The 27,431-nt window shown below is 56.1% G+C and overlaps 1 protein-coding gene across 2 annotated transcripts in view; it reads left to right on the top strand.

Moving 5' to 3' along the window:
• The window catches only part of PDE10A (phosphodiesterase 10A), a 168,119-nt gene that overhangs the window by 33,496 nt on the left and 107,192 nt on the right, over window positions 1-27,431 (top strand). Inside the window, exon 1 of one of the 2 annotated variants that reach the window (XM_087817741.1) lies at window positions 334-472. The exons of the other annotated variant lie outside the window; for it this stretch is intronic. Coding sequence (XP_087673867.1) covers window positions 406-472 — 67 coding nt within the window. The 5' untranslated portion in view covers window positions 334-405. Of the gene's footprint in view, window positions 1-333; window positions 473-27,431 lie in introns of those variants that run through there. 2 annotated transcript variants of the gene reach the window in all.

The raw sequence follows: 27,431 nt of genomic DNA, 5'->3' as shown, positions 1-27,431 counted from the left end.
CCCTTCCCGTCCTCCTTTCACTTCTGGCCGCCGCCCCCGCTGCCCCCTCCTCCTCGGGTCCCCTCGTCTGCCGCTCCCGTCCCCGCGCGGCGCCCAGCGAGGGAGGGCGCAGCGGCTGGCGGCGATGCCCGCGGGCCCCCGGCGGCTCCGGTGAGCAGCGGCCGCGGCGGGCGGCGGCTCTCGGTCCCCCCCGCGCTCCGGGGCTGGCTGCTCCCCGCGCGCGCCGGGCCCCCGCTGCCGCCGCCGCTCCGGCTCCCGCTCGGCCCCGCCCGCCGCGCGGGCTCCCCCGGCTTCCCGGGCGCCGGCGGGGAGCGTCCCGGGCCCGGCCCCGGCGGACAGAGCCCGCGGCGGCCCCGAGGCGCCGGCTTCGCGCTCGCCGCGGCCGCGCTGCTCTCCGGCGCCGACATGGACGATGGACCTTCCAGCCGCGCGAGCTGCTTCCGAAGGCTGACCGAGTGTTTCCTGAGCCCCAGTAAGTGCCGGTCCCGCGGGGCGGGCGGGCGCGGGCTTCTCGGGCAGCGCGGGCTGGGGGCCGCGGGGCGCAGCGCGGGTCACCCGGGCTCCGCGCGCGTGGGACGAGGGCGACCCGAGGGCTCGGGCGTTGGGGACGGACCCGCCGTCCGCCACGGCGCCCGGCGCGTCTTCACCCCGGCTCCGCGCCCGGCCCGGGACCCCGGCTGGCGGGGCGAACGCGCTGCTTCCCGCCGCCGAGACCCCGGCTGGAGAGGGCCGGCCAGGGCCCCGCGCCCCCGGAGGTGCAGGCGCTCGTGGTCCCCGGGGTTCAGTGTCGGCCCCCGGCCCCCCACTCGTGACCCTGCTCCGGAGCGAGGACGAGCCGGGTGGAGCAGCTGCACCCCCCAGGGGACGCACCCCCACGCGGACTCCACTTTCTGGACGGGGGTAGCTGGCGCTCGAGTTGGTGACGGCGAGACAATGGGCGTCAGGGAGGAGAGGCGCCGCCGCCGAGCCGGCCCCCGGCCCCCGGCCCCCCCGCCCCGGCCGGGCAGGACGCTGAGAGGCGCGGGGCCGGGGGCAGAAGGCGTGTCGCGGGGGGGCGGGGGGCGAGCCGAACCTCAGGCCGAGGCTCGCTGGAAAGCAGAGGCGGGAGATGTCGAGGGAAGACGCGCCCCGCGCGCAGAGGCGGGGACCGGCTTTGTCGGGGATGGAGGGCGAGCGAGGTGAGGCCGGGGGCGGGGCGGGGCGCGGGGCGCCGGCGACTGGGGCCCGTGGGGTCGGGCGCGGCCCTGGCGCGGCTCGGGCGCCACCGTCCACCGCGTGCGCACCGCGCCTTTGTCTGCGCCTCGCGGGGAACCGCGTTTCCGCGGCGCCTTCTCGCGGCCGCGGCTCGGGGCCGGCTGCCGTTTCGGTTTCCTGATCTGCGGGCTTCCCGGCACCGTGGACCCGGCCCCTCCTCGGCTGGAACTTGTCCGGGTGCCTTAGGGGCGCGGCCGGGGGCGTGGGAGCCTGTCCGGATCGCCGCCCGGCCCCCCACACCCCCGTTCACCGCGGCGGTCCTGCCGCCCGGGCTCTGGGGGACAGCGTGGCCCCGGTGGCCTCTCGCACCCTCCTTCGCCGGCTCCAGCCCCGCGGGCTCTGCCCCTACTGGCTGCTTGACCCGGTCTGCTGGGCATGGGCCCGGGCCTCGCAGCTGACCCCCCATCCTGCGCCCCCCTGGTCTGATGGGCACAGCGCCCCAGCATCTGCAGCCCCCCGCCCCACTGCAGGGTTGGTGCTTTTGGAGATGCTGCCGCTAAGGAGGGATGCTGTGGTCTGGACAGGGCTGGCCGCCGCCCTCAGGTGTGGGCCGGGCACCTGGCCCTGGGTGGAAGGCTGGGAGGGTGGCGCCCTCGGCACACCTGGCACCGCTGGGTAAGCTGCAGGCCTGGCCTTCCTCCCACAGGTGCCAGTCCTTTAAAAGTGGACGTCTGCTTTTTAGGGTCGTCAGCTGTGGGGGTGCCTGAAGCTGCCCCGTCCTGCCTGTGACAGCAGCTTTGGGGAGAGGCTGGTGCTGAGGAGACCGGGGTGTAGGAATCTGGATGGAGCCTGTTTCCTAAAACCGTGGGACTGCTGTTCCCAGGTTGTCCTCACTGCCGCCTGTGAGTGTGTTTGGGGCAGGCGGCCAGGGGAGTTGTGGAGCAGAGGAAAGGGGGGCAGGGCAGGTGGGGTGAAGTCGTCCCAGGGAACCCCAGCAGCCTGGGCCTTCGGAAGGACAGAGGACCTGGAGGAGACGGGCCGTTGGAAGGGCCAGGTAAAGGACAGGGAGAGGCACCTTCGAGGGGTGTTCTGTTTGCTTTTGTCCCTGGACCCAGTCAGCAGAGGGTGGCTTGGTGTTTGGGTGGGAACATAGCCACGGAAACCTTCCTTGGAACGTGGCTGAGGCAGCAAGTACAGAGGCACTTCTAGGGGCAACCCCGTGTTATTAGACTCACCCTGGGAAGGTGAGCAGTGGCCAGATGGGTGCTCAGGGAACAGCAGCCAGTTTCTGCTGCAGCGCTTTCCTCTCCACTTCGGGGTCTTTGTTCCTGTCCGTTGCTGCATGACAGGCCGCGTTTGTCTGCATTGCTGGAGTCTCTGAAGCTTGACAGACTTTTTTAGGTATTTGGCAGTAAAAATGAGACTTTTTGGAGAAAACACACACAAACAAACCTAGATACTCTAAGAACGTGCAGATGCCGGAATGCGTACAGGTGCGCCCTAAATGTCTCGCGTTGATTCCGGAACTGTTTCCCTTTCATCGCGATCTCTTGGTCTGACAGGCACGTGGTCGTGCAGAGGCCCTGTGGTCAGTGGCTGTTTAAAGGAATGTCTGTCTTATTTAATCACCATCAGAATGCACGTCCTGTGTGGAAGCTACAACACCCTCGTTACCCTCCTGTCCACTTGGCCCTGCATTTGGTTCACACCAATTCCCTGGTCCACTTGGTCATGGGTGGAACAAACTCATTAGAAGCCCCTGACGCATTCTAGGCGCTGCCCTAACCAGGCCTCTGTCCCGGAGGAGGTGACCAACCAGGAGGAGAGCCTCCTACCAGTGGGTCCAGCACTGGTGCCCAGAGCTCCCAGGGTCAGTGGTCGCCCTCCACCCTTATCATGTCTGACTTCATCTCAGTTCTCCATCTGCTGTGAAGTGCTGCCCTCTGAACTCTTCAGAAAGTTGTTGATTAGAATAGAAGATCTCTGCACAGGGACAGCACCAGTCCCCCGGGAGGGAGGGTGCCAGCCGAGCATCCCCTTTGTAAGGCGTGGGGTGTAAGGGAAGGCCAAGGAATAGTGTGCAGTGAGGCCAGCAGGAGCTGTGTCCAGCCTTCTGGAAAACCAGCCTACCTGTCCCCCTCGGTGCTGGGAGGTGTGGGGCATGCACCCGTGCAAAAAGCACCTGCAGCGTTGAGGTGAGAATCCGCCTTCAGGACTCTGAGCGTTGCTCTCCCTCTGGCCAGTCTGCATCTCTCTCCTCTCCGGGGTGTGTGGAGAGCGGCTGGCTGCTCTGGGTGAGGCGATGCTGTAGAAAAGGAGTCCCGGTGGTCAGGGAGGGGGAGAGCGCAGGAAAGTGAGATGGGACGGGTTTGTGAATGCAGGCTGCAGTTGCTTCTCCAGGCTACGGTTTTTTGTCTGTGTCTCAAATATTCAAAATAGGAAGTGTATGTTTCCAGGATTTGTGGATTTGAAATTTGCTCAGTGCACATCACTCTTGCTCTGCTCCTTGAGACTTAAGATACTGTGTGGCCAACCCTTGAGCAATCTGAGATACATATGATCGATCTCTTTTAAGAGCCAATGTGACTAATGCATAGACGCTACACTAGACTTCACATATAACTTCTTTTTATGGGCCTGGCGGGACTGAGGTTGCCAGGGCTGCGAGGGGTCCGAAGGGTGTGAGGCCAGCAACGCAGCAACAGAAATGGGTATAAGTCCATTAACAGTCAGCTGGCAGGCAATTGTGAGGACCTATTCAGTGCACATTGTTTGAGGGAGATGGAAATAACGATGACTGTCTCCTCAGAGGACCTGAGATGCAGATGTGGACACCTGCCCAGGTAACCAGCAGAGCCAGGCCAGGTGCCAGTGGAGATGTCAGTGACTCGAGTCATCAGAAAGGACTGGCATCCAGAGGGCAAGCTTTTTGAACTGGGTGGAACTATTTAGGTTCATTAATTTACATTTCATGACATTTCTCTTTTAATTAAAAAACAACAACAACAACCCTGTAAGAACAAAGAAAACCCATGAAAGTTTGAGAGAAACAGTGGAAACGGTACCAGATGATGTCTCCTGTCATCTCAACCTGATATATTCACCTTAGATGATTTTACACATAAAACCTTTACTACCCCATAAGGGGAAAATATGCAGTGCCGTAAAACGGATGAGTCCTGGGGGGGTAACGCACAGCGTGGGGACCACAGTTCACAACCCTGGACTGCGTATTTGGAAGTTGCTAAGAGACTAGGTCTTAAAAGTTCTCATCACAGGAAAAAAATGCATCCTACTGGGTCATGAAACGAAGGTGACGGCTGTGTTTACCATATAGCAGCCGAACGAACGTGGCCGATCTCCAATTAATACCTTGTTAATGTTTGTTTGTTTAAAAACAACTCATAAGTGTGATAAGGAAAGAAAAAAGCAATTCGTATGGAGGAATATTTCTCCCTTAAAAGGAAAACTCTCTTAGTTGTAATTCAAAGCATTTTAATTTCCTTTCAAAACGTAAATGGAGCTCCTGGAGGTGGGTTAAGGGGCCCTCGCTGGTGCTGCTCAGTGGTCAGCGCGTCCCCCGTGATTCTGGGTCAGGGGCACGTACCTGGGCTGCAGGTTTGATGCCTCCCCCTGGGTGGGGCACGTGCAGGAGGCAACCAGTCCATGTATTTCTCTCATACCGATGTATTTTCTCTCTCTCTCCTTCTACTCTCTCTTAAAAAAATTAAAAAGTCAGTGGAAAAAACATGCTCAGGTGAAGGTTAACAAAAAAGTAAAGTGGGCTAAGGGATGGCGCAGTGATCGCCGAGGGCGTGGGTCTTGGTGGAAACGGGAGACGCCCACCGTCTGGCCTGATTGCAGCACTGACCGCTCTGGAATCTGGCTCACTCGCTGACCTGCTTGCCTCCTGCCTGCCCCTGTGCGCAAGGCAGGCTACGGAGGGCCTGCGGCTGGGCTCGTCTCTGTCGGGTGGGGCCCTGAGCCTGCAGCACCGGCCGACACATGGAAGGTGAGCAGATATTTGTGTTGGAAACTCACAGATGAAAAGAAACAACCAACAACCTGGTGCTTGTCTTCGCGGAACTTGGAGACGGAAGGCCACGCACTGGACACTGGCTGTGCCTCCGCGCCGGGAGCCGGGGCTCGTCCCCGGGGAACCCCCGGTCCTCTCCGGAGACACAGGCAGAGCTTAGACGCATCACTGCCCTGGTTCTTCCAGCCAGTGGGCCTTGGAGGGGGCGACGCCTGGGGAAGCCTCCCGGCCAGACCAGCGAGGGCAGGTCCAGAGGCTGCCGTCAGATAGCAGCCTGGAGAGGCTTGGGGAGGGTGGGCGGTGGGACCAAGGGAAGATGCTCTGAGGCTAAGGCTGAGGATCTTACAGTTATCCTGTGCCGCGAACCCTTGGAGGACCCGGACAGGTAAGATAGAAAGGCAGGCAGACCACGTTCTGCCGTGGAGCCGGGCTTCCGTGGCGCTGCAGGCGGAGGCTGGTATGTGTGTGGAGTAGCCCACCAGGTGAGAAGTGGTGGATGTGCAGGAGAAAGGGAGAGGCGGGGGTGATCCTGATGGGTCTGGGTGGCTGGATAAGGAAGGTGCAGGACAGATAGCTGCTCAGTTTCTGAGTTGAAAGGTGTGTGTGTGTGTGTGGTGGTTCTGTGTCCAGAGATCAGCAGTATCAGAACACGAAGTGTCAGAACTGAGCACCTACTGTGTGGCGAGCTCAGTTGTTGGTACCAGGATTTCTGCTTGTACGATGCCCACACCTATGGTGTAAACACTAACCAAATGCACACCAACCCCAAACTGCAAATATGAAAATATCGAATGCCACAGGCCATGCGGTGAGCCGAGACTGAGAGTTGTCTGTGTGGCTCCTTTAGTCGGGGTGCACTGTGCAGGCCTCCCTGGGGAGGGCGGTTACGCTGGGCTCTGAATGACCAAGGGCGGCCAGCCGAGCGGACGTCAGGAAAAGGGCACCGCTGACAAACGGAGACGCAGGTGGGGGATCAGAGTGAAGGGTGCGTTGCTCGGGCCTGGGAGCTGACCGGGACGGGTGTGGGATGAAGCCGCGGGTGCACACGGCCGGGTCAGGGCTTCGTAAGTCAGAGGACAATTGCGTTTTCCTGCACGAGCCAGGGGAAGCGGCTGGCGGGTGTTCCGCAGGTGGGTGATAAGTGACTGGTAATCTCAGGAGCTCATTCTGGCTGTGGTTTGGGGAGTGGATCTGGGACACAGCACCTGGCGGCCACCGCGGCAGTCGGGGTAAGAGGCAAAGGTGACTTGGGTCAGGGTGGCGGTGACAGAAGTGAACGTGCCTTCGGGAGGTGCTTGGAGGCAGGTGTATCAGCGGCAGGTGGGTCGGTTTGTGGAGTGACGGCCAGGACAGGAATCAAGGCCGTGCCCAGGTTTTCAGCGGGAGGGGGCTGTGGCCGGGCCCCCCAGGAGCGGCGTTCTGCTTGGACCGGGAAGTTGGGGTGCCCTCTGTGGAGCTTAGCGGACACGGGAAGGCAGCTGGGTGAATACAGTCTGAATATCAGAGGGTTGATGGGTCAAGACGACAGAATAAAGGCTGTAACCGCGGCATTAAAACCATGGGGTTGTGTACCCCCATCGAGAGCAAGTAGGCGTCACGGAACCTTGGGATTTGGGGGTGTAGATGGAGTCGCTTTCTCAACAGCGGTGGTGTGAGAGGGTGTCCCAGCTCTGCAGGTGGTGGTGGGGCCTGCAGGGAACAGTGGGAGTGAGGAGAGGGCAGAGGGCAGATGTGACAGGAGAGGAAAGGACCGCGGACCACTCGGAGTGGCCTGGCCAGAGGAAGGGGATGGGACTGCGCCTGTCATCGCGCTCGGAGGAACCTGAGGACGGAGGGAGCCAGGTGCCCCCGAGCTCAAGTGAGTGACCGGCCAGGATGCCCCGTGTGACCGCTGTCCCGGGATGCTGAGCGCGGAGGCTGAGACGGAAACCTGCTTTTAGTGGGTCGGGGCCGTGGAGAGGCTTCGGGGCATTTCACTCAGTGAACCAGAGAGGGACAGGCGCACAGCCACCGCGAGATAAGAGCGGGCTTTTCTCCCGGTTGCGTTACCTCGAGGGCGTGTGTTTGTTCTGGGACAGGAGTTTGGAGAAACAGCAAGAAGGGGGGAGGAAACCTTCGAGGAGACAGGAGGGGGAGAGGGGAGTGGACACGGAGCCGTTTCCTCGGGAACTGTGGGGACCTGGGTTCAGGTGGACAGGGAGGTAAGACACCCGGGGCGTTTCCGCAGGATCCTGTCTGGGTGGCCGCCGTGGCCGCCTGAGAGTGAGTGGAACCGGGGGCCGGCCGAGGGGGCCGGAGTCGAGGCCGGGGAGCGGGAGTGAGCCACGGAGGCCTGGCAGGATGGATGGGTGGGCGGTGCAGTGAGCGATGGCGGCCCAGACTCCTGGGGGGGGGGCTGTGACTGTGGTTTCAGGAGACAGGGTATCTGTGCTGTGTAGCGGGCCCGCCGGGCAGCTGGCCCAGCGTAAGCGCAGGACTCTCTGCACGAAGTGCAGGGACCAGGGAGTGAGACTCCGAGCCCTCGGGCACCCCAGCACTGCGGCAGGAACAGCTGGTGTGGGGAGCGCAGGGAGCCAGTCCCCAGGAGGTCCTGGCGGAGCCCCGGTGGGAGCCTGCGGTGGGGACTCAGAAGGGCCAGCGGGTGAAGAGCCGGGGCCAGGGCTCCCGCGGAGAAGTGGAAGGGGAGCCGCTGGGGTCGGGGAGGGGCCGGGTCTTCCTCACAGAGGTCAGGCGTTTGTGTGGGGCCGGCGGGAGGGGCGAGAGCGCCGCGTTCCTTCCGAGGGGATGTCACAAGCCACCCTGCGTTGCTCTGCGTTGCTCTGCGTTGGTTGCTGACGTAATTACCGGCCAGCGGCGTGTCCAGACACACCTGTCCCTGCCTTCAGGGGGCCACCGTCTGATGAGGGACAGAGACAAGACCCACCGTGCTGTTGACGGTGACAGTGGTAGAGGAGCGCGTGGGCGGGGGACAGAGCACCGCTCGTGGCACCCGCCGCCCATGGGACAGCCTCAGCTCCTCAAACTGCTGGTGTAACTGTCCACGCAGCCCCCTCGGGTCCTGCCGCGTGTCCCCTCCACTCCTGCCCTGGAGCCTTGCCTCCCAGTTGCCAGCCGAGGGCCCCGAGTCCCGGCCTTCTGCTTGCTGGGGGTGCCCTCCCCTGAGCCTCCCCAGTGCCCGGCGCTGCTCGTTTGTGGGTGTCCCGCTAGCGTGCGGCGTGTCCCTTTAGTTCACTGTCTTGACCTTGGCGCCCAGCGCTGCTGAGCACAGTGCCTGCAGTGAGTGAGTAAGGGAAGGCGTTTGGCTGGGAGAGTGTGATAGTGCCCTTTGAAACCGCGGATTCTCCGGAAAGGAAGGAGGTAATGAGGCAGCGAGCGCCCGCTGCATCCTGGCGGCAGAGCCTGCAGCTTCACGGCACTCTTTACTTGTCATGGGATCCACATACGCTGTTCGGGCCAGTGACCAGGGCCTCTGAGTCTCAGGGAACACAACAGGTTCCTGCGCCTGAGCCGGGCGACGCGAGGGCAGGAGGTGAGTGCTCAGGGCGTTTGGGCGCCTTGGTTTTACCTCCTGAGGCACCAACGAAACGCTTTTCACCTGGACGACGTTTCCTGCACCAGAGGGGAGAGCGATGCGATCGGAGGCTGGAAGCAACGTCATGTGTTTGGAGGTGATGAATTATTTATAAAAACACAAGCCTTTTCGGACTTTCTGAAGTCGGCAGGTACCGTGTAAGAGCAGTTTCGCGTGAAGAGCTGGCCGCTGTGCCGGGGCGAAGACGAGAAGGAACCTTGCGGAGCTGCGGGCGGGCCCTGGGAGGCGGCGGCGGGGGCCACAGCAGCAGCGCCCTTCCTCGCCCGGGACGCAGTTAGGCGTTTCTGTGTTACAGCCCCAGCAGCTTCCAAAGCAGGCCTCACGTGCCCGCCCTGTCCTTGCTGTCGGGGCTTCGTGCATCTTCACACCTCCCTTCTGTCCCGAAATCAGAAGCCCACTCCCAACAGCTTTCTCATCGCCATCATGCCCTGTTAGAATAATGCTGGTTGTGTCTCGTGATTAAATAGATCCTCTAACTGTTTTGAGGCACATTGAAGACCTAGCTGTAAAACCTCAACAATTTAAAAAACCACGTGGCACTGGCACGAGAGTAGACAGGCAGACGGATGCACGGAATAGAGGAGCCTCAGAGCAGACACCTAAGGAGCTCGGTGTGTGCATAGGGCCGTCTCACGTAGGGGGAGTGAAGGCAGAGCACAGGAGACATGTTTGGGGACACCTGTGCAGTCACCTAGAAAAAAGTAAAATTAGGTCCTACTTTAACTACAAATCCCGGGTAAGTTCCAAATGAATCCAGTGTTTATATATACGTTTGACCCTGAACGGCATGGGGGTTAGGGGCACTGATCCCCATGCAGCTGAAAATCCGTGTCCAACTTTTGACTCCCCCAGAACTTAACTACAGTCATCTCTTCACCCCTCGGTATCCGTGGGGTGGGTTCCAGGAGCCCCTCGGACACCCGAGCCTGGGGGTGCTGAAGCCCCCGTATAAAGGGAGGAGCTGAGCCTACAGCTGGCCCCGCGTCCTCGGGTTCCCAACTGCGATGGGCAGTGTGGTTTTGGATTCGCGGTTGGTTGAATTTGCAGATGCAAAACCCAGGGATAGGGAGGGTGGGCCGACTGTGTATTTATTTCTAAAAACCCGCATGTAAGTGGGCCCACGCAGTTCAAACCCGGGCTGTTTAAGGGTCAACTGTATATAGAAAGAAACCCTGAAAATGTGAGGAAATCCCTTTGTAGCCTTGGAGTGGGAAGGGGCTTTACATGTAACTCAGAGTCCGGAGGTAATCAAAGAAAAGATTGATGTTAATCATCATGTTAAACCCCAGCCTTTTATGGTCCTAAGTACCAGGAGCCAAGAGTGACGGCCCCTGCGACAAGCTGCGCGGGGGCCCCGCCCCTGCCCCCTCGTCCCTCGTCCACTTCCTGCCGCGACTTTGAAGCCGGGGCTGCGTAGACTGAGGGGAGTTCTTGAAAGTCTGCCCTAGGAAAGGAAACGGGACGCTCAGGTCCCAGCCCAGCGCTAAGCTCCCGGCGAGGGGGGCGCCGGGAGCGGTGACGACCAGAGCGACCCGGTAAAAAGTAGTGTAAGGGTGTGGACACACAGTGCTCAGGGCTGCGAAGAAAGAAAGAAAGAGCCCGGCCTCCTGCGTGATGAGAGAAATGCAATTTAACGTACCCGGGCACCACTGTCACCCGCTGCTTGCAGGAGTAACTGAGCTACATGCTCTGCTGGCAGCCCTGAGAGGAGGCAGGTCCGCGGGCCCGTTCCGGAGGTCCGGCCGTGTCGGCCGATCTAACAATGCAGGTCCCCGTCGGTGCAGCAATTCCACTTCTGGGGCTTTGTCCTTAGATCTTCTCACACAGAGGCAGAGCGACTTAACGAGGTATTAACATATGGGGCGTCCCCCCGAAATGGACTCACGCTTTAACAGCTGATAACTCGGGTTTCACTCCTCTTCAGGTTTCACTGATTTGAAATAGTGGGTGAAGCCAGACTAGGCTTTGAGCAAGGCAAATGTGTCCTAAAGGGCCGCTAGACCTTTCAAAACAGGGACACAGAAAAGATAAAGTTTACGGTGCAAAACCGACAGCAGGTGACGCATTGAGGGCACAGACACCGCACGAGATGGCTCCTGATGTTGGCGGTTCCATTGCTTCGGGTCATCGGCAGGGCCTGGACCAGAAAGGTCGTCCCTTTGAAAACGGGCGTTGACAAAAAATTTGTTTCTGTAGATTCTCTTAAATGTCAGAAAGGACTGTATGTTCCTAAACACTGACTGTAGTCGTTCAAAGCGTCTGTACATTTTTTGGGACCCCCTGTGCTGCATTGGCTGGGAGAGAGCACCGGGAGCTGCGCTGAGGTCTGTGCACAGGGATCTGGCCAAGGAAGTTCACGGCTCTGAAACTAACGTACTGAAGCTACTCCAGAAACATTCCCGTGTGGAAGAGTATAAAGCAGTGCACACCACACACGTTTGTGTCAGAAATGAGCCATGAAAGTACTTGTGTCTGCCTGTCGTGGCCTAAAGAAGCTGGGCAGAAACCACGGACACGCTGAGCACTTACCTGGCAGTGGGGTAGCCACGGAAGCCACGGAGCCGGGGCCTGGGGGGCTGGGGGACAAGTGTTGAGAGACTTCAGTGCACACCTTTCTGCATTTGGGGATTTTTGAATAATTTATTACCTATTCAAAAATTAGATTTAAAAACAAGAATTTGCTGAGATGCCACTGAGCTAGTCACCGGCTGCTCTGCCGTGTGGCTGATGCGACCTTTCTTGCCGAGTTTTTTACCGTCTGCCTATTGAGATCATAGTTGACTTTCCAGCCCCTGGAGTTTGTTCACTTGGTTTCTGGCTTCCTCTGGCCTCCCACTTACTGCTCCTACACAACAGCCCCAAATGTCAAACCATGAATATTAGAGAAAAACCCCACCCGACACGCATCAATACCCCTCATACTTACCAACCCCTTTCTACGTCACGCACAGATTTAGAAATGGAAAGAGAAAACGTCTCCTTTAATGTAATTTCTGACGCTGACGGTCTGTGGCTTCACGCTGGAGACGTGAGCGATTGTTTAAACTGCTGGAGAGCTGCCCAGCCGGCTTCGTCGGCTGGAAATCACTGCATTTTGGCAGGAAACGGAGTGTCTTCCCTGTGAAAACGTGGGCTTTACATTCTCGTGCTTCTCGAGTGAGTGGCAGTGCAGCCTCAAGTGGTCTTGCCACCTAAGACCACGCACGGGCCACGCCGTTCTTGATAATCTGTTCTAATGTCACGGCGATGGGGGCGTCCACCCGGAGCGGGGACAGTGTGAGCTGCTGCGCTCATTCACCCCCGGCCGGCGCTGGCCCAGCCGCTGTGGGCGTCCTGCTGGGCAGACCGGGTGAGGGACGCGGGCCCCTCGAGACCAGGCCGTCCGTGAGCCGGGACGGCCCCTTCCTTGGCTGTGCCTTTGCGGTGGACCCGATTCTTCAGATCCTCATGTTTGATCTCGTCGCTGGTTTTATTTTGGGCCTGACGTTGACACAGTGTTTCTCTCAGCGGCTAAGTGGGTTCCTTTCCTTTTCCCTCCGTGTGGACATCAGCCCTGGTTATTTTCCTGTGTTCTGTTTATAATGTTGACATTTTTCTTTGTCTTATCACTTATTATTTCCTCCCCGTCCACCCATTGGTTTTATTTTAGCTGCCGCTTCCTTCCCAGTTACTGGATTTCGTGAAAACCCTGTCCTAGCCTTCCACGTCGGCCCCCAGGCCCCGGCAGGCACGTCCGACCCTGCGTCCCTGCTCCCGGGCCTCACGGGGCGGGCGGGCCACGCGCACGCGAGGCCGGGCGAGGCCGGGCACGGACGCTGTTGCGAGCGTGGACTCGGCCTGTCCCCGAGGCGGTTTCCTCGTGGCAGCCTGGGTTCCGGGAGGCCCTGGCGACTCCTGCTCAGGCTTTCTGAGGGGTCCGTGCGACGGGGCCGGGAGCGTGGGCTCGCGGTCCTTTCACTCCGTGGAGCAGCAGGTGCCGTTGGCGGCCTCCTAGGCCCCTGGGAACGTGCTGACGTCTGAGGCCGTTCCTCGTGCCAGTGCTCTTTTAGCAAGAGTGTCGCCTCGCAGGCGACCACGCCGCTGTGGGGCTTCGCAGCGTCTGTGGCCGTAACTGTCCTTTTCATCAGGCGGGCCGTCGAGAGGAGGTCTGTCCCTTTGTCCTCTACAGGAGTTTTGGATTCTTTTTGTTTCGTGTCGGTGCAGTTTTCACTGTGTCCTGGGCAGGCTTTTGAGAGTCAGCGTTACGATGGCGTCTCGTCTCTGGGTTGCAGCGGGAAGCACCTCATACTGCGGAGACGGAGGCGTTCAGCCTGGGGCTCTGGGGTGACCCCAGCTTTGCACGGATGCCATTGTTAGTCATCTGCCTTGGAGACTGTGAGTGTGTGAGTGAACGTGAGTGTGTGTGTGTGTGTGTGAGTGTGAGTGTGTGAACGTGTGTGGGTGTGAGAGTGTGAGTGAATGTGTATGAGTGTGTGTGTGTATGTGAGTGTATGTGTGAGTGTGTGTGAGTGTGAGTGTGAAGAGATGCAAACCGTTTACTCTGTTCCTTCTCCCTTTGCTGATCCCTGGCTGTCCCTTGTCCGTACTTGCTAGCGTTTCAGGCCTGGTGACTTCTTGGTCAGGAAACAGAGGACCTGAGGTGCTGAGAAAGGGGCCTCGGTCCCTCTTTGTTGCATCTGGGCCCCTGTGAGACGCGGGGACATGGGCTTGGAGAGGGAGCCGCGGTGAAGGTGGAACGAGTTGCCATGTGTCAGTGTTGACAGCAGTGCCCTGAGCAGGGCACGTGCCAGGCCGCCTGTGTCGCTGTGGCCTGGACACCCAGGCGCCCTGCGGAACGGTCCTTACGGAGGGGCAGCTGCAGGCCCTGTGGGGCCCACGTGGCGGGAGGTGGCCGGTGGTATGGGAATGTCACAGGGCGGCCTCAGGTGTCCTCCTGGGAAAGGTGTGTGTGTCCCCGCAGGTACCGGGAGCCCAGGTTCTGGACAGGCTGATACCAGGAAATGCTGGGGTTTCACAACAGTCCCTCTTTTTGGCAAGAAATGAAAGGAAAATGTGTTGAAAACAAAAGGGGAGAATTTTTGAAAAGAGAAAGACTGAAGAAAAAGTGGCTGTCAGCAGAGTTCTTCCATTTTGGGCAGCGATTTTCCACCTTTTTCCTCTCACGGCACATAAAATACTGAAATCCTGTGGCACACCAAAGAAATATTTTTTGCCAATCTGACAAAAAATAGGTATAACGTTGACGCAGTCACACGGGACGGCTATTGCTGCGTTGGCTGTGGTCATGTTTTGATTTGACGACCTAAGGAAAGGAGGTCAGTGCCCTGACTGAACAGGTAGAGCATGTTTTAAACATTCCTGTGGCCCACGGGTTGAGCATCGCTGCGCGGGGGGAACCTGTTTGTTGAGCGGCTGAGGGCCCCCTCCCCACGGTGGGAGCCTCTGCAGCCCCGGCAGCTTTGGCCGCTGGTCTCTGTGCCTCTGGATTGCACCCCCCTCCCCCACCCGGCAGACAGGCACCTTCCCACTGGGGCTTCCAGGGGACACTGTCACTTGGATTTGGTTTCTGGGTGTAATTTTTCCCCTTTGTAATTGGTTGTTTATCTACTTTAGAATTTTGTAGATGGTTGGCCTGTTTCTTAATTATCTGCAGGAGTGGCCTCAGTTCCAGATGTGTATTACTTTTTTTTATTTGTAATTTAATTTAACTAGAAGAAAGGAGAGAATGTGCCCGTCAGCAGTTCTCTGTAAAGGTCAATTCCGAGGTTACATTTTAAACCCCGTTAAAATACATTCTACGTCTGGTTTGCATTTATCAGAAAGAAAACTGTCAGTGTCATATCACTTTAATGTAAAACTCTACAGGTAATTTGAGGAATTATGCTTTTATCTGTTATGATTTTTGGAGTCATCTAATACTATGTAGTGGACATGTATGTATTTTTATTTATTTTTATTATTATTTTTTAATCCTTACCCGAGGACATTTTTTCCGTTGCTTTTTTAGAGAGAGTGGAAGGGGTGTGGGGGGAGAGAAAGAGAGAGAAACATCGATGTGAGAGAGACACATCGATTGGCTGGTTCCTGCTCGCACCCTGACGCGGGCCGGGGATCTAGGGGATCGAGCCTGCAACTGAGGTATACGTGCCTTTGGCCGGAATCAAACCCGGGGCCCGTCAGTCCACAGGCCAGTGCTCTAACCACTGAGCAAAACCAACCAGGGCTGTATGTATTTTTAAGTTACGGAGCTGGCCCCTGCCTTTCAGGAGGCGAAGCTCCTCAGCATTAGACGGAATTCCAGAGGGCGCCCCACTGCGCGGCTCTTCCCCTCCCTCTGCCCTTCCTAGGACGCACCTGGGTGCAGAGTATGTGAGGAGGCCAGAAGCGATCGCCTGTCCGTCTGTCTTTCCTTGACGTTGTAAGCATGGGGTTGGCTAAGTTTATATCTCAGCCAGTGAACAGTGTCCAGCAGGGCTCTCTCGCTAAGTGTGCATTGACGGAAAGAGTCCCGAGAAGCTGAGGGGTGCACTGGAAGCATGAATTTTGCTGTGAAATTTGCGCTCAGGTATCAGCTCTGCCAAATTTCTGAGAATTCCAATTTCCTTATCTGTAGAGTGGGTGTAAATGTTCATTTCCCCTTAATACTTTTCCTTTGAACTAGAATTAGCACATCTGTTTTAAGTCACAGAATTTCAGGATTTTCTCGAGTTGTAAAAATTTTACTTCTGTGGTATTTTTGTTTTGCTTTTATATTAAGTATAAGAGGCTCAGCTTATTTTTTAATATGAAAGGAGAAAAAATGCAGAGCAGTTTTCAAAAAATCCTTAATGTATAGCTTTTGGTTTTTTTTAATATGTCTTGATTGATTTCAGGGAGAGGAAAGGAGAGAGAGAGAGAGATAGAAACGTCAATGATGAGAGTCATTGATCGGCTGCCTCCTGCATGCCCCTGCTGGGGATCGAGCCCGCAACCCAGGGATGTGCTCAGTATGGGGATTGAACCGCCACCTCCTGGTTCATAGCTTGATGCTCAACCCCTGAGCCACACCGGCCGGGCGAGCTTCTGATTTTTAAAGGAAACCGTGATGACCTCATGAGAGGTCCGTGGAGAATGTCTTCGAGGTCCCAGCTGTGTGGGGCAGACACAGCGAGGCTGGCCACCTCCCGTCCTGGTGCCACCGGGTCCCTGTCCTGTCCCAGTCTGGCCCGTTTCCTGGGAAGACTCCGCAGGCTCCTATTTTAGGACCTGACCTGCCGCTTGGCTTGCTGGCTGCTTCTGCCCCCCTCGGCCTTGCTTCCTGGCGTGGACACGGACGTGTCCTCCGGCGGGAGGCTGAGCAGCTGTGCGGTGGTGTTCAGTAGCTGTGAGCGGCTGAAGTCAGCGGGCTGTTGGGGAGACCTCGCCCGCTACTTGAGTAGGTTTTGCCAGATCTGAGTGTGGCTGCATTTCTGAGAAACGAGCCTAGATCAGCCCTCCAGCTCCAGTGTTCTCCTGATTCCTCGGTGTCCCTTGAAGAAAGCTTTCCACAAACCCTAGGCTCTCAGTTTGGGTTTCCCTGGAGGCAGAGCCTGGTGCAAGGACAGGTGGCTTCCTGGGAAGCAGGTTCCAACAGAGCGGAGCCAGGCAGTGAGGTGAGGCTCGCAGGCAGCAGTTACAGCCAGTGGAGGGCGGGTTACTGACTTTGCAGTGTGGGCAGTGGGGCTTGATTCCAGCAGGACCTGCCCCCAGAGGACCTGCCCCCAAGAAGACTTGCCCCCGGAGGACCTGGCCCGCAGCAGGGCCAGGGCAGCACGTTCGCCCACCTGGTCCTTTCCCCACTGGCTCCGCTTTCCCACCGCCTCCCTGCTGTGGGCCCACGCGGGCTCTTGAGAAAGCAGGGGCGCAGGGCGCACCTGAGCGGGACGCCGTCGGGAGTGTCACCTGCTGGGAGCAGGCCGTGCCAGAGGCAGGAGTGGGCCGGGTGGACGTGCGCCGGGCACTGGAGGCCCGGCCGCCGACGGCCCTCGGCCGAGACAGCTCTTGCTGACTCTTCCACTCAGAGCGTCTGAGGCACAGGACTTCTTAAAGAGAATTAATTTCTTAAGTCCCGAGATTTTCCTTGAGATCGGCCTAAACCCAAACAGCAGGGCTCGCTCTGCATCCACATTTTATTTCAAGGTGGAATTGTGCGTATCCAGAGGCGTTTTCTTGTCACGGAGAGGCCAGCGCATGTGTTGTGGGCAGTGTGGAAAGGCGGGAGCCTGGACAGGACACACTGTGAAATGGATTTTAGCAGAAATCTTGGAAACAGAAAGGGTTTTCTGGTTATCTCACGTTAAAGAGAATGTTGAGTGATCCAGAACATTCTATCCAGAGAGCACGCAGGTTCCCGAGAGTCTCCGCCGTTCTGGGGTTCTGGTCTTCTGCTTTTAAACCCCCCAGGGAAGGTGGCTTTACTGGTACATTCGGCACGGATGGATTTTAGTTTAGTAAAATATACATATATATATTAGGCACTAATGAATATTCTTTTTTAAATGAAGAATTTTATTTTTACTGTTGACACTGTTACAGATGCCCCATCCTCCCCCCTTCATCTCTCTCCACCCTGCTCCCAGCCCCCCTTCCCTCTGGCCATCACCACAGTAAAAAAGTACTTTTATCATTGTATTTTTCTGAATTGGAATAGTATAAAGTAATTGATTAAGTTATTAATCAATACTATTATCAGTCAACGTGGTGACCACATAAGACGACATAGACTGTTTTAAAATAAATGCTGAAATTAGCACATTTTATGAAAACATCTGTATGAAGCTATTGTCTTTGAACAGGGACAGATTTTTCTGCAAAGGGCTCGATAGTACATATTTTAGACTTTGTGGGCCTTGCCGTGGTTTCTTTGGCAACAGTTTAACTGCCTTGTGGAGGGAAAACTCAGACCGTGCGTATAAGAGTGAGCTTTTTGGTTGTGCTTCAATGAAATTTTATTTACGGGAACTGGCAGGGGTCCCTGCTTTGCGGAGCGCTCCTTGTGTTAGAGGAATATATTATTATTTTCAGCGAACAGAAATTTCTCCCTTTGGATCTTTAGAAAGCCACTGCAAGTCCATAGTTCCCGGTTGGGGACCGTGGACAGCATCTCAAGCCCTGTGGCTCGCCCGCTCTTTGCCCTCGTGACCCACTGAGTGCGGGGCAGGGCCCTCTGCTCCTGGTCAGTCACCTTCGGGGGGAGGTTGTAAGGGCAGGGTTTTCACACAGAAGGAGTTTTTGGCTTTTCTCTCTAGAGTTTGCATCATTGATTTTCATGTTTTTATGGTTTTTCCTTCCTTTTTTAGCATCTCAGTCTTAAACCCCTTCGCGAAGCGTAAGACAGACGTGAAGAGACACGTCAGTAAACGTGAGCTCGGCCTGGGGCGACGTCCTGCGGCTCCTTTGGCAGGACACCTTAATTCTTGAGGTGCGGCCGAACCCACTCGGACGGAGGCCGCTGCGTTTCGTGCGGACGAGAGACGAGTGTACGGAGGTCGATGACGTGGGCCGGAGCGCGGCCACCCCCGTCACAGACGTGCTCATCGCTCCCTTTAGTTCTTGGAATATCGATCACTGCATCTTGTGAGGGTTCAAGTAACGCATCCTTGCTACTTAGAAAATGTTAGGAGAATCGCAGCAGGTTTATGTAATGAATGCGTGTGTGTGTGTGATGTGGAACAGTGCACTGTGTGCATGACATGTTCCTGTCGGAACACAGCCGTGCATCACGTGACGACGGGGACGTTCTGGGAAACGAGCCGTCGGGCGATGTCCTTGTGTGAACACCGCGGAGGGGGCACACGCAGGCCTGGGGGGCACAGCTGCTGCCGCAAGGGCATGTGCTGAGCTTTTGTGGGCCTGGGGCGCGGCAGGTGTGCTCACCCAGCGTCGCCGCAGACACGGGACACGGCGGGGCGTCGGGACTGACCACGGGATGATGTCAGGAGGTGACAGGAGTTTTCCAGCGCTGTTGCAGTCTTACGGGACCGTTGCTCACGTGCTGTCCGCGGGTGACTGGAATCCGGTTAGGCGGCTTGTGACCGTAGGTCACTGTGGGGCGAGGCCTGTGGGATGACGCGTGAGTGAGGTGACGGGCGCATCGAGGGAGAGGCCCGGGGAAAAGCGCACGCAGCTTCCCAGGCGCGTGACGCAGGGACAGCCAGGCTGGCACCGAGTGACGCGCCTTCGCCTGGCGAGGGTGACGGGCAGATCCCAGGCCTGCGGGCGGCTCGGACTGGGGATTCCTGATGATCTGCCGTAGCGGGATGCCCGCTTTCAGGAGGGCGCTCGGGCAGAGGTGATTTTATAAGTCAGTTCCGTGTCCTCACTGTTCCTGTAGACCCTTTGAAAAATGGAATTTCCCTCAGTTTTCCGTTGTTCTGACTCAGGTAATGGGTGAAAAGTCATCAAGCTGCACGTTAATCAAAGGTTATCATCAGAGCGGAATGTGTGGACCTCGGCACCGCCCCCAGGGGACCGGAGTTGCAGGAGCGGGCAGGACGCCGGCCCCCCACCCCTGACGTGGCCGCCTGGCTTCTGTGGAGCGCCCTGCCCCCCCCCTTTTTGGTCCAGATGAAGGTGAAATACTTTATGTGGAAGGTGAAGTACTTTATGTGGAAGGTGAGATACTTTATGTGGAAGGTGAGATACTTTATGTGGAAGGTGAGATACTTTATGTGGAAGGTGAGATACTTTATGTGGAAGTGCTCCTTAAAATTCTGCACAAACCCGAGACATTGTTGCAAAGTCTGGGGACCCAGTGTGAGGGTAACGGGCCCCCCGGCTGTGTAGTGCGAGTGGCACGGCCCTCCCTCCTCCCTCAGTGTGGTCAGTTGGCATCGCCGCTCCCTCCTAGGGAGGCTGCCGAACGCCCAGCGCACCTCCCTCCACAGTGTGGGCATCCTGTGGGCGACTTCACTTTGGGAGGACGAACTTAACTTTTCTAATTTTGACTAGTACGTGGTTAAATGATCAAGTTTTAAGATTTAATAGTACATACTTCTTAAAAATTTTAATTTTTTTTGCATTTACCTGTATAGTTATGTTGTGCCGAGCACGGGGATAGGAACACGTGCCTCCTTGCAGAAGACAGCTCAGCCCTGGCACTGACTGGTGGGGACAAGGAAACTCCGTTTTTCTTTAAAGCTAGATTTTTTTTGATATAAAAATGAGTGAGTCCTTCCTTCTTCCCTCCCTCCCTCCCTCCCTCCCTCCCTCCCTCCCTCCCTCCCTCCCTCCCTCCCTCCCTCCCTCTTTGTTAAAAATCCGTTAGCATTTAGCTTTTATTTGCACCTAGTTTTGACTCCTGCTGAGCTTGAAGTAATCAGAATTATGAAGTGGAAGTAAAAGGGAAGGGTGGGTGTGCTGCCAATTAAATCATTTCCAAATAGGAGAGGTTCAAATAGGTTTTTTTGCTAAAGTAGGAGCCTTACACTGAGGCATTTAACAAAAGGCCTAACCTTACAATCTGATTGGATGTCCACTTGGAGTTGGACCCTTTCACCAGCGTAAAGAAACTGGGACTCATTTTTAGAAGAGATGTTAGTTTTCATTTCTTTTTGAAAATCCTCACTCGAGGATAGCGAGGCACATTGATGGGTTTCCTTCCACCAATCGACCAGGGCCGGGGATCGAGCCTGCAGCCGAGCGAGGTACATGCCCTTGGCCGGAATTGAACCCGGGACCCTTCAGTCCAGAGGCCACCGCCGCAGCTCCCACCCCGGCCCGTCACTGCCGCTCGGGAGAGCTGAGTCGAGGGGCTCCTCTTAGCCTCGCTGGCCTCGCCTGTAAAAGGGAATGCCAGTAACAGCCCCTTGGCCGTAGGATGGCAAATTAGGCACGTGGCGTAGTAGGCGCACAGGACGGCGCACTGCAGTAGTTCCCAGGAACCACGCCAGGAGCGGCCGCGGTGAGCGTGCTGGGCAGGCGGGTTTGGGGCGTCGGCTGAGGCCCACTCGCTGCGCCCCCCGCAGGGACGCTTCACCTCGCCGCGGGGGGCGCGGGGCCAGGCCGGAGGCCGGCGGGAAGCAGGCCGCTGGGTCAGCAGCCAGAGCGGCGCCTGACCAAAGCGTCGGCCGCTCACTGTGGGGACATTTTCCTGATAGAAGTACAGTCTTTGGTTTTCACTGAGTGAACACATGACATATCCCTATTTTTTGTTCATAATTTTTGCGCAGGTGGTTATTAAAGAGGTCTTTTTTCAGTCCTCACCTGAGGGTATTTTTTCCATTGCTTTTCAGAGAGAGTGGAGGGGGGAGAGAGAGACATGGATGTGAGAGAGACACATCGATCGGTTGCCTCCCGCGCGTGCCCCGACCAGCGCTCGGGATCGAGCCTGCAACTGAGGTACGTGCCCTTGACCAGAATCGAACCCGGGACCCGTCAGTCTGAGGGCCGACGCTCTGACCACTGAGCCAAACCGGCCAGGGCAAGATACCTTTTTCCTTGAATGCCCCGAATTACGCCTCTCCCCCAAAACAAAGATAATGCTTTGTTCACGATGGTCTTTAAAATTTTTGACTGGAACAGACCAATTCATTTGGACATAAATGAAACTGTTCTCTAAGCAGGAAATCCAGATCTCTGGAAAAAGTTGACAAAATGCATAGGTAGGGAAATGTTCAGCCTTGTCCCAAGCCCCTTTTGGAATACGTTAGAACAGGTGTGCGTGTGCTCTAGCCAGCACGTCCGCTGGCTTTGCTGCGGAGCGTGGTGCCAGACCTGGCCTGAGCCGCGCCAGGTTAACTGTCTACAAGGTGGACACAAGAGCTGCTGCAAGTCTCTCACCCACTAACCAGTTTAAACGCCAGGCACCTGAGTGGACATTCAGCAAGAAGCTGTGTGTTTTCCAGCGACAAGGAACCTACCCCCGCCCCAGCCCCACGCACTGGACGTCGTGGCATGAAGACAGATACAGTCAGCGACGGTAAAACCGTTGCCTCCATTCAGCCCCAGGAAACGGTAAATAACCACCATTGCTCCTCACAAATGATACGAACGAGTGGGATCCTTTTGGGGCTGTTACCCTCCTCTGATGCGTTTCCTAAGTCCAGTCTCTGTGCCAGGCAGGCACCGTAAACTAGTTCATCTGGGGGCCGTGCCGGCCTGTTCACCCCCCCATTAGAGTGAGAGGACCCTGCCCGACTCGGGGCGCCCACAGGCGCCCCTGCATACGGTGGGGTGGCTTTTGCTAGAGCTCGACCCGGCTTCCCTGCCATCGTAACGGAACATCCCCTCTCCCTCCTTCTCAGCTTGTGATCGGGGCAGGCAGGGCTCTGGCGGGCACCCTGGAGGGGTGCGGTCACCGCTTTCCAGGAGGGGTGACGGGGCTGACCGCCACAGGGAAGCCCGAGTTAAACCAGCGGGGACCCATGGACTCAGCTGGACCGTATCACGTTGAGCCGGTCGGCGGGGAGCATGACTGTCTTGGGGACATTCTAAGCGAGGCTGTGTCTACAGAAGGTTTCCTGTGAACGTCCGGCAGTTGGGGGCGTGCTCATTCCCTTAACACCAGGGACAGCGTGTGTTTCTCCAGAACGAGGGGTCAGCATTTACCGTCCGGGCCCCGCGTAGTGCAGGTGAGCAGCTCCCGCCGTCACCCTGACGGCCCGGCGGCCTGTGGCGTGCGTGTCATTTCTTGTACACGCCTTGTCTTACCCTTTTCTGCCGTTTCCTTTCCGTTATTCCCCCTTTTGTTTCTGTTCAGCGTACACTGTCTCGTTGGCTGGCTGGGCTGCGTGCGCACTGGAACGCGTGCTCTCTGGGGCGAGGCAGGGCACCCCGTCTTCCTTTACTCGTTATTCGGGGCAAGCCCGAGTCAGCAGACCCTTGTTTACGTGGGAGACGCAGCGTTTCGTGGTCAGGCAGCGAATGAACTAAGTGGCCCGAGTGGCAGCTGCAGCCCCCCCGGGCTCCCTGCAGGGGGACCAGCGGCCGCCCGGGATCCGCCACAAACGCCCTGAGCCTCACCGCCCACTGCAGACCCCCGGCCCCCAGGCCTCCGGGCACGCAGCTCAGCTGAGGCGGTTCTCACAGCGCAGGCCGCGGAACCCTGGGCAGTGCGGGCCGGGCCGCACCTTCACTGCGAGAGCCGCTTAGAGGTTCGTTTCAGGAACAGGAATTGTTTTCCTGATGGGATTTCCTTAAATAGCATCCCTTCAGGTCTCTCTGCTCTAGAATTCAGTTGATGAGGATTTCATTGTATGTGTAGCTTTAGGAAAATGCATAATTTTGTGGGAAAAGGGGGACTTTTTTTTAAAGTAAAAGTGATGTAAGTTACTTAGATTCCCCAGTTCTCCTCCAGACTACCTTTCCCCGCTTCCTTTGGAGAAACAAGCCTGGGTTTCCGATGCTCCTTTGTGGGCTGGTCTCCGTTTCATCTCCTGCCCTCTCTCCCGAGGCGAGTTCTCCAGCTTTCTCAGCCCGCGCCTCTGTGACTGTAGAGTCAGCCGGGAGGGAAGATCCGCAGTAGGAGGCCCCGCGTCAGAAGGTGCTGAGCCAGGGCGCGGCCTGTGGCTGGAGTGGGAGCCGACATCCTGTGTGCTCTGCTCTGGGGGCCCCGTCTTTTCCTGCGGGAAGGGCCGGGCCGGGCTCTCCTGCTCCTCACTCCGGGTCCACTTCTGCACAGAGGAGACGGCTCCTGTGTCCTAGGAGCCTCCGCGCCTCTAGGAGCATGCGGGCCCTCAGCGCGGGGGCCGCTGCTCAGCTGCATCCGAGGAACATCAACCTAATGAAGTGAGCCCACGTGCGGCCTTTACTCGTCATTCTTTAATATCTCCCCGATGCTTTGAGGCAGCAAAAGTGCCCGGTCTTGCCAGTGGCTTTGCTTTGATGCCCAGAAGCGAGTCAACATCCCACAGACGTATAAACCAGAGGCACTTGCTTTACTCTGCAGTGTTAACACCCGACCAAGACTTTTTCTACAGAGTGACTGTCTTCATTCTCAGAAACGAGCATGGTGTGCTCTTTACCACGGTCATGAAATAATCTCTTGGAGCCTTTTGATTGACAGAAAAGTACACACAGTGATGGTGATGTTTCTTTGCCCTGTGCGTTTAAGCCAGAGACGTGTTCCTGTCTTGACATTACTGGGTGATTCTTGGGTGTAAAGCACCAAAGGGCAAACCGTGTTTTACAGAAGCATTTGGATGGCCTGGAGCTGGTGTTTCACAGCCCATACGGTCTCTTTCTGTTTTGGGTTTATGGGCCCGAAGGGACACTGGCTCTCATGCTTGTGATTACAGCTCTTGGACACACCCATCTGTCCTGCTCTGACGTGTGTACCAGGACAGCTCTCTCCACGGCCTCTTCACCCAAAGGCGCATAATCTGGGTTGAAATTCTTTGACCAGTGTTTACCGAGATGCTTGGCTCTAAGTCATAGTCCATCTTTTTTGTTCTTAATTTGAAATCACAAGATTAGTATTGAAAAACAGCGACCAACCCTTTCCTTGCAGCTTCTTGTTGACCGGGTGCTGAGTGGCCGGCCGACTGGGGCTCCAGGAAGAAGCTGGGCGGGGCCTCTCTTGCTGCCTGGGTGCCGATGTCTCTATGAAGCTCCTTGCAAAACTGTTTTCAACTTTCTTTTTTTGCAGAAGAAAAAATCCCTTTGGATCTGTTACATGAAAACAGTACTGATATAGCTCTTTCCCCAAAGCTAAGTGGTGTAAAGAGAAACTTGCAAAATGTGGGGGAGACCGGTAACATGGGCAATGGATTCTATAGATGACACCAGAAATGCGACAAAAGAAACAATGGATAACCTGGACTCATCAAAATTAAACACCTGCGTGTGTCAGGGGACACCATCAGGAAGCGAAAAGACCAGCCCACAGGGTGGGAGAACATATTTGCAAATCATGCACCTGCTAAGGATTTACTGTCCATACTGTATAAAGAACTACAATTAACAAAAGGACAAACAACTCAGTTAAAAAATGGGCAAAGGACTTGAATAGGCATTTCTCCAAAGACATACAGGTGGCCAGTAGGCACATGAAAAGATGCTCAGCATCATTAGCCACCAGGGATTCCACGACGAGAGACCACTACAATAGCTGTAATGGAGAAAATGGAAAATTAGTGTTGGTGGGATGCAGAGACGTTAGGTCCATGGTACAGCCAGAGGGGAAGCTAAACATGGAATTACCAGGAGTTCCACTCCTGGGTGTGTGTCCAAAGGAACTGTAATCAGAACTCGCACAGATCCTTGCAGACGAGTGTTTACTGCAGCATTTATTCACAACAAAGGGTAAAAACCACCCAAATGTCCATCAGGTGAATGGATAAACAAAAACGGCCTGTACACACACTGGAATACTGTTCAACCTGAGAAAGGAAGGATATTCTGAACCGTGCTACAGCGGGCGTGGGCCTTGAGGATGTTGTGCCCGACGGAGAAGGGCGAATACTGAGGCCACTCGTACGAGGTGTGTGGGCAGGTTTACCCAGACAGAGTGGAAAGGAGTGTCGGGCGGGAGTTGATCCTTAGTGGTGACTGCTCCTGTTCGGGGCGATGAAAAGGCTTTGGAACTAAATAGAGGTGAAGGATTGAACAGCATTGTTTTTTCACATTTACTGCATTGAATTGTACACTGAAAAATGGTTAAAGTGGCAAATTTGATGTTACATGTTTTTACCACAATAAAAAATTTTGTATGCCAAAAACCATTGAATTGTACACTTCACCTGAATTAATTGTACGGTATGTGCATTATATTTCAATAGTTTTTTTAGAAAAAATGAGCATAGCCCTGGCCAGGGTGCCCGGTTGGCTGGGCTTCGCCCCGTGCGCTGAAGTTCGCCCGTTCGATCCCCAGCCAGGGCCCAGGCCCACCCCTGGGAGGGGGCATTCAGGAGGCAGCCCATCAGTGTTTTGCTCGCTCTCTCCCTCTCCCTTCCTCTCTCTCTAAAAATCAATTTTAGAAAATCTTAAACCCCACACAAATAATATGAATATTTCAATGGACTTAGCCGACTTTACAACATTCATCTGTCTGTAGAAGAAAACTCATCACGCCCTGAAAGGAGGCTTGAGCCCACTGACCCCACCCTCACTCCGCCCCACTTGGGAGCGTTTGCCGGATGCTCATCCACACGCAGGCCTGGAGAACTTTCCATTTCATCCCAGCCTGCCTCCCTTAATAACTCGTTTAATAACGGAGAGGAGGGGAGGGGAGGGGAGGGGGAGGGAGGGCGAGCCCGCGTGCTTCCTTCAAGTCCCTGCAGTTTATTTTAAATTAAATGGGTTGGGATCACATGGTTAATAAGATTATATAGGTTTCGGGTGGACAGTGCCAGGACCCACCAACTGTGTATCGCACTGTGCGCCCACCGCCCGAAGTCAGGTCCCCTCCACGCCTCAGGGCGGACCGTCTCCCCGGCACTGCCCACCCCTCCGCTCCGGTCACCGCCACGCTGTGTCCGTGTCACCGCCACGCTGTGTCCGTGTCACCGCCACGCTGTGTCCGTGTCTGTGAGTGTTTGCGTGTTTGTCCGTGTGCCGCTTTCAGTTCTTTACCCCTCGTATGAGTGAAATCACATGGTTCTTGACTGTCTGTCTTATTGAAATTGTGGAGAGTCACCGAAACCCATTTCCGCCTGATTGCAGCCTTGACACGCGCGCTGACGGGGCTGGCCCGGCCACGCGTGGCTCCTCTGCCTGTACGCGCGCTGGGAGCTTCCAGGGACCTGCGGGTGCTGTTCTCGGTGGCCAGTGTTTCCCTTAAGATTTTTCCTAATTGTGGCTGGATCTTTATATTGACAATGGTGCTTAATTGAAACCAAAATGAAACCTGTACAGTAAAAATGATTCAGTGCCATAACAATTTACTCTGGTTGGTGTTTACGTTGAAAATGATTGCTACTCCTCAGCTCATTAAAATTCTCTTGTGTGCTTTTAATTTAAAACACCTTGTGACTCAAACTAGGCTAATTGAAAGTTGTTTTTAGTACTTTTTTCATGCTTTAGTTGGGCAGTTTGTACACTGATTTATATCTAGTTAAAAAATAAAACGTTTGGATTTGAAAATGTCATTAAATGACTTGTTTTCTGGCTTTCTGAGTGTGGGTATCATGCTGTTTAAACACTCTGGGTTCGGGGAAGCGGTTTTCTGTGGAGCCTTAACGATAGGCTATTCAAGTCGTACCTCATGCGAGAGCACAGCACACAGCCTTCTGGGACCCTCCTTTCCCAGTCCTGTGGTCACCTCGGCACCTGAGAGAGGAGTCCGTGCTCTGCGCTGGGCCGCTTACAAATACGTTTCCTCTGAGTTTTGGTCGGCTCGGTCTGAGAGTAGCTGCGGCTAAGCTGCCCTGCTTCTCGCACCCACAGCTGAATCCCCCACCTTAGAGCCCTTCAGAGTTTCTTCAAGGCTTAGTCATCCCGCCCTCCCACACCGTCTGCCCACTTGCACATTAAAAATCCCGGAATAGTGTCAAGCCATTTATCTCTGTGTTAAAAAACAACAGAGCCCCTGAGAATCATGCCACTGAGATCCTGACGACTGCGATGAAAGCCTGTGCTCCTTCACCACGGGATCCGCTGCGTAAGGAGCTTCCTCAGTGTCTAGATGGTTTTACGTCCAGCGCTTTGAATATT

This window comes from Miniopterus natalensis, chromosome 5, assembly GCF_054644295.1.
Source record: "Miniopterus natalensis isolate mMinNat1 chromosome 5, mMinNat1.hap1, whole genome shotgun sequence".
In the NCBI taxonomy this organism is placed as follows: domain Eukaryota; kingdom Metazoa; phylum Chordata; class Mammalia; order Chiroptera; family Miniopteridae; genus Miniopterus; species Miniopterus natalensis.
This window is presented reverse-complemented; position numbering and strand designations above follow the sequence as displayed.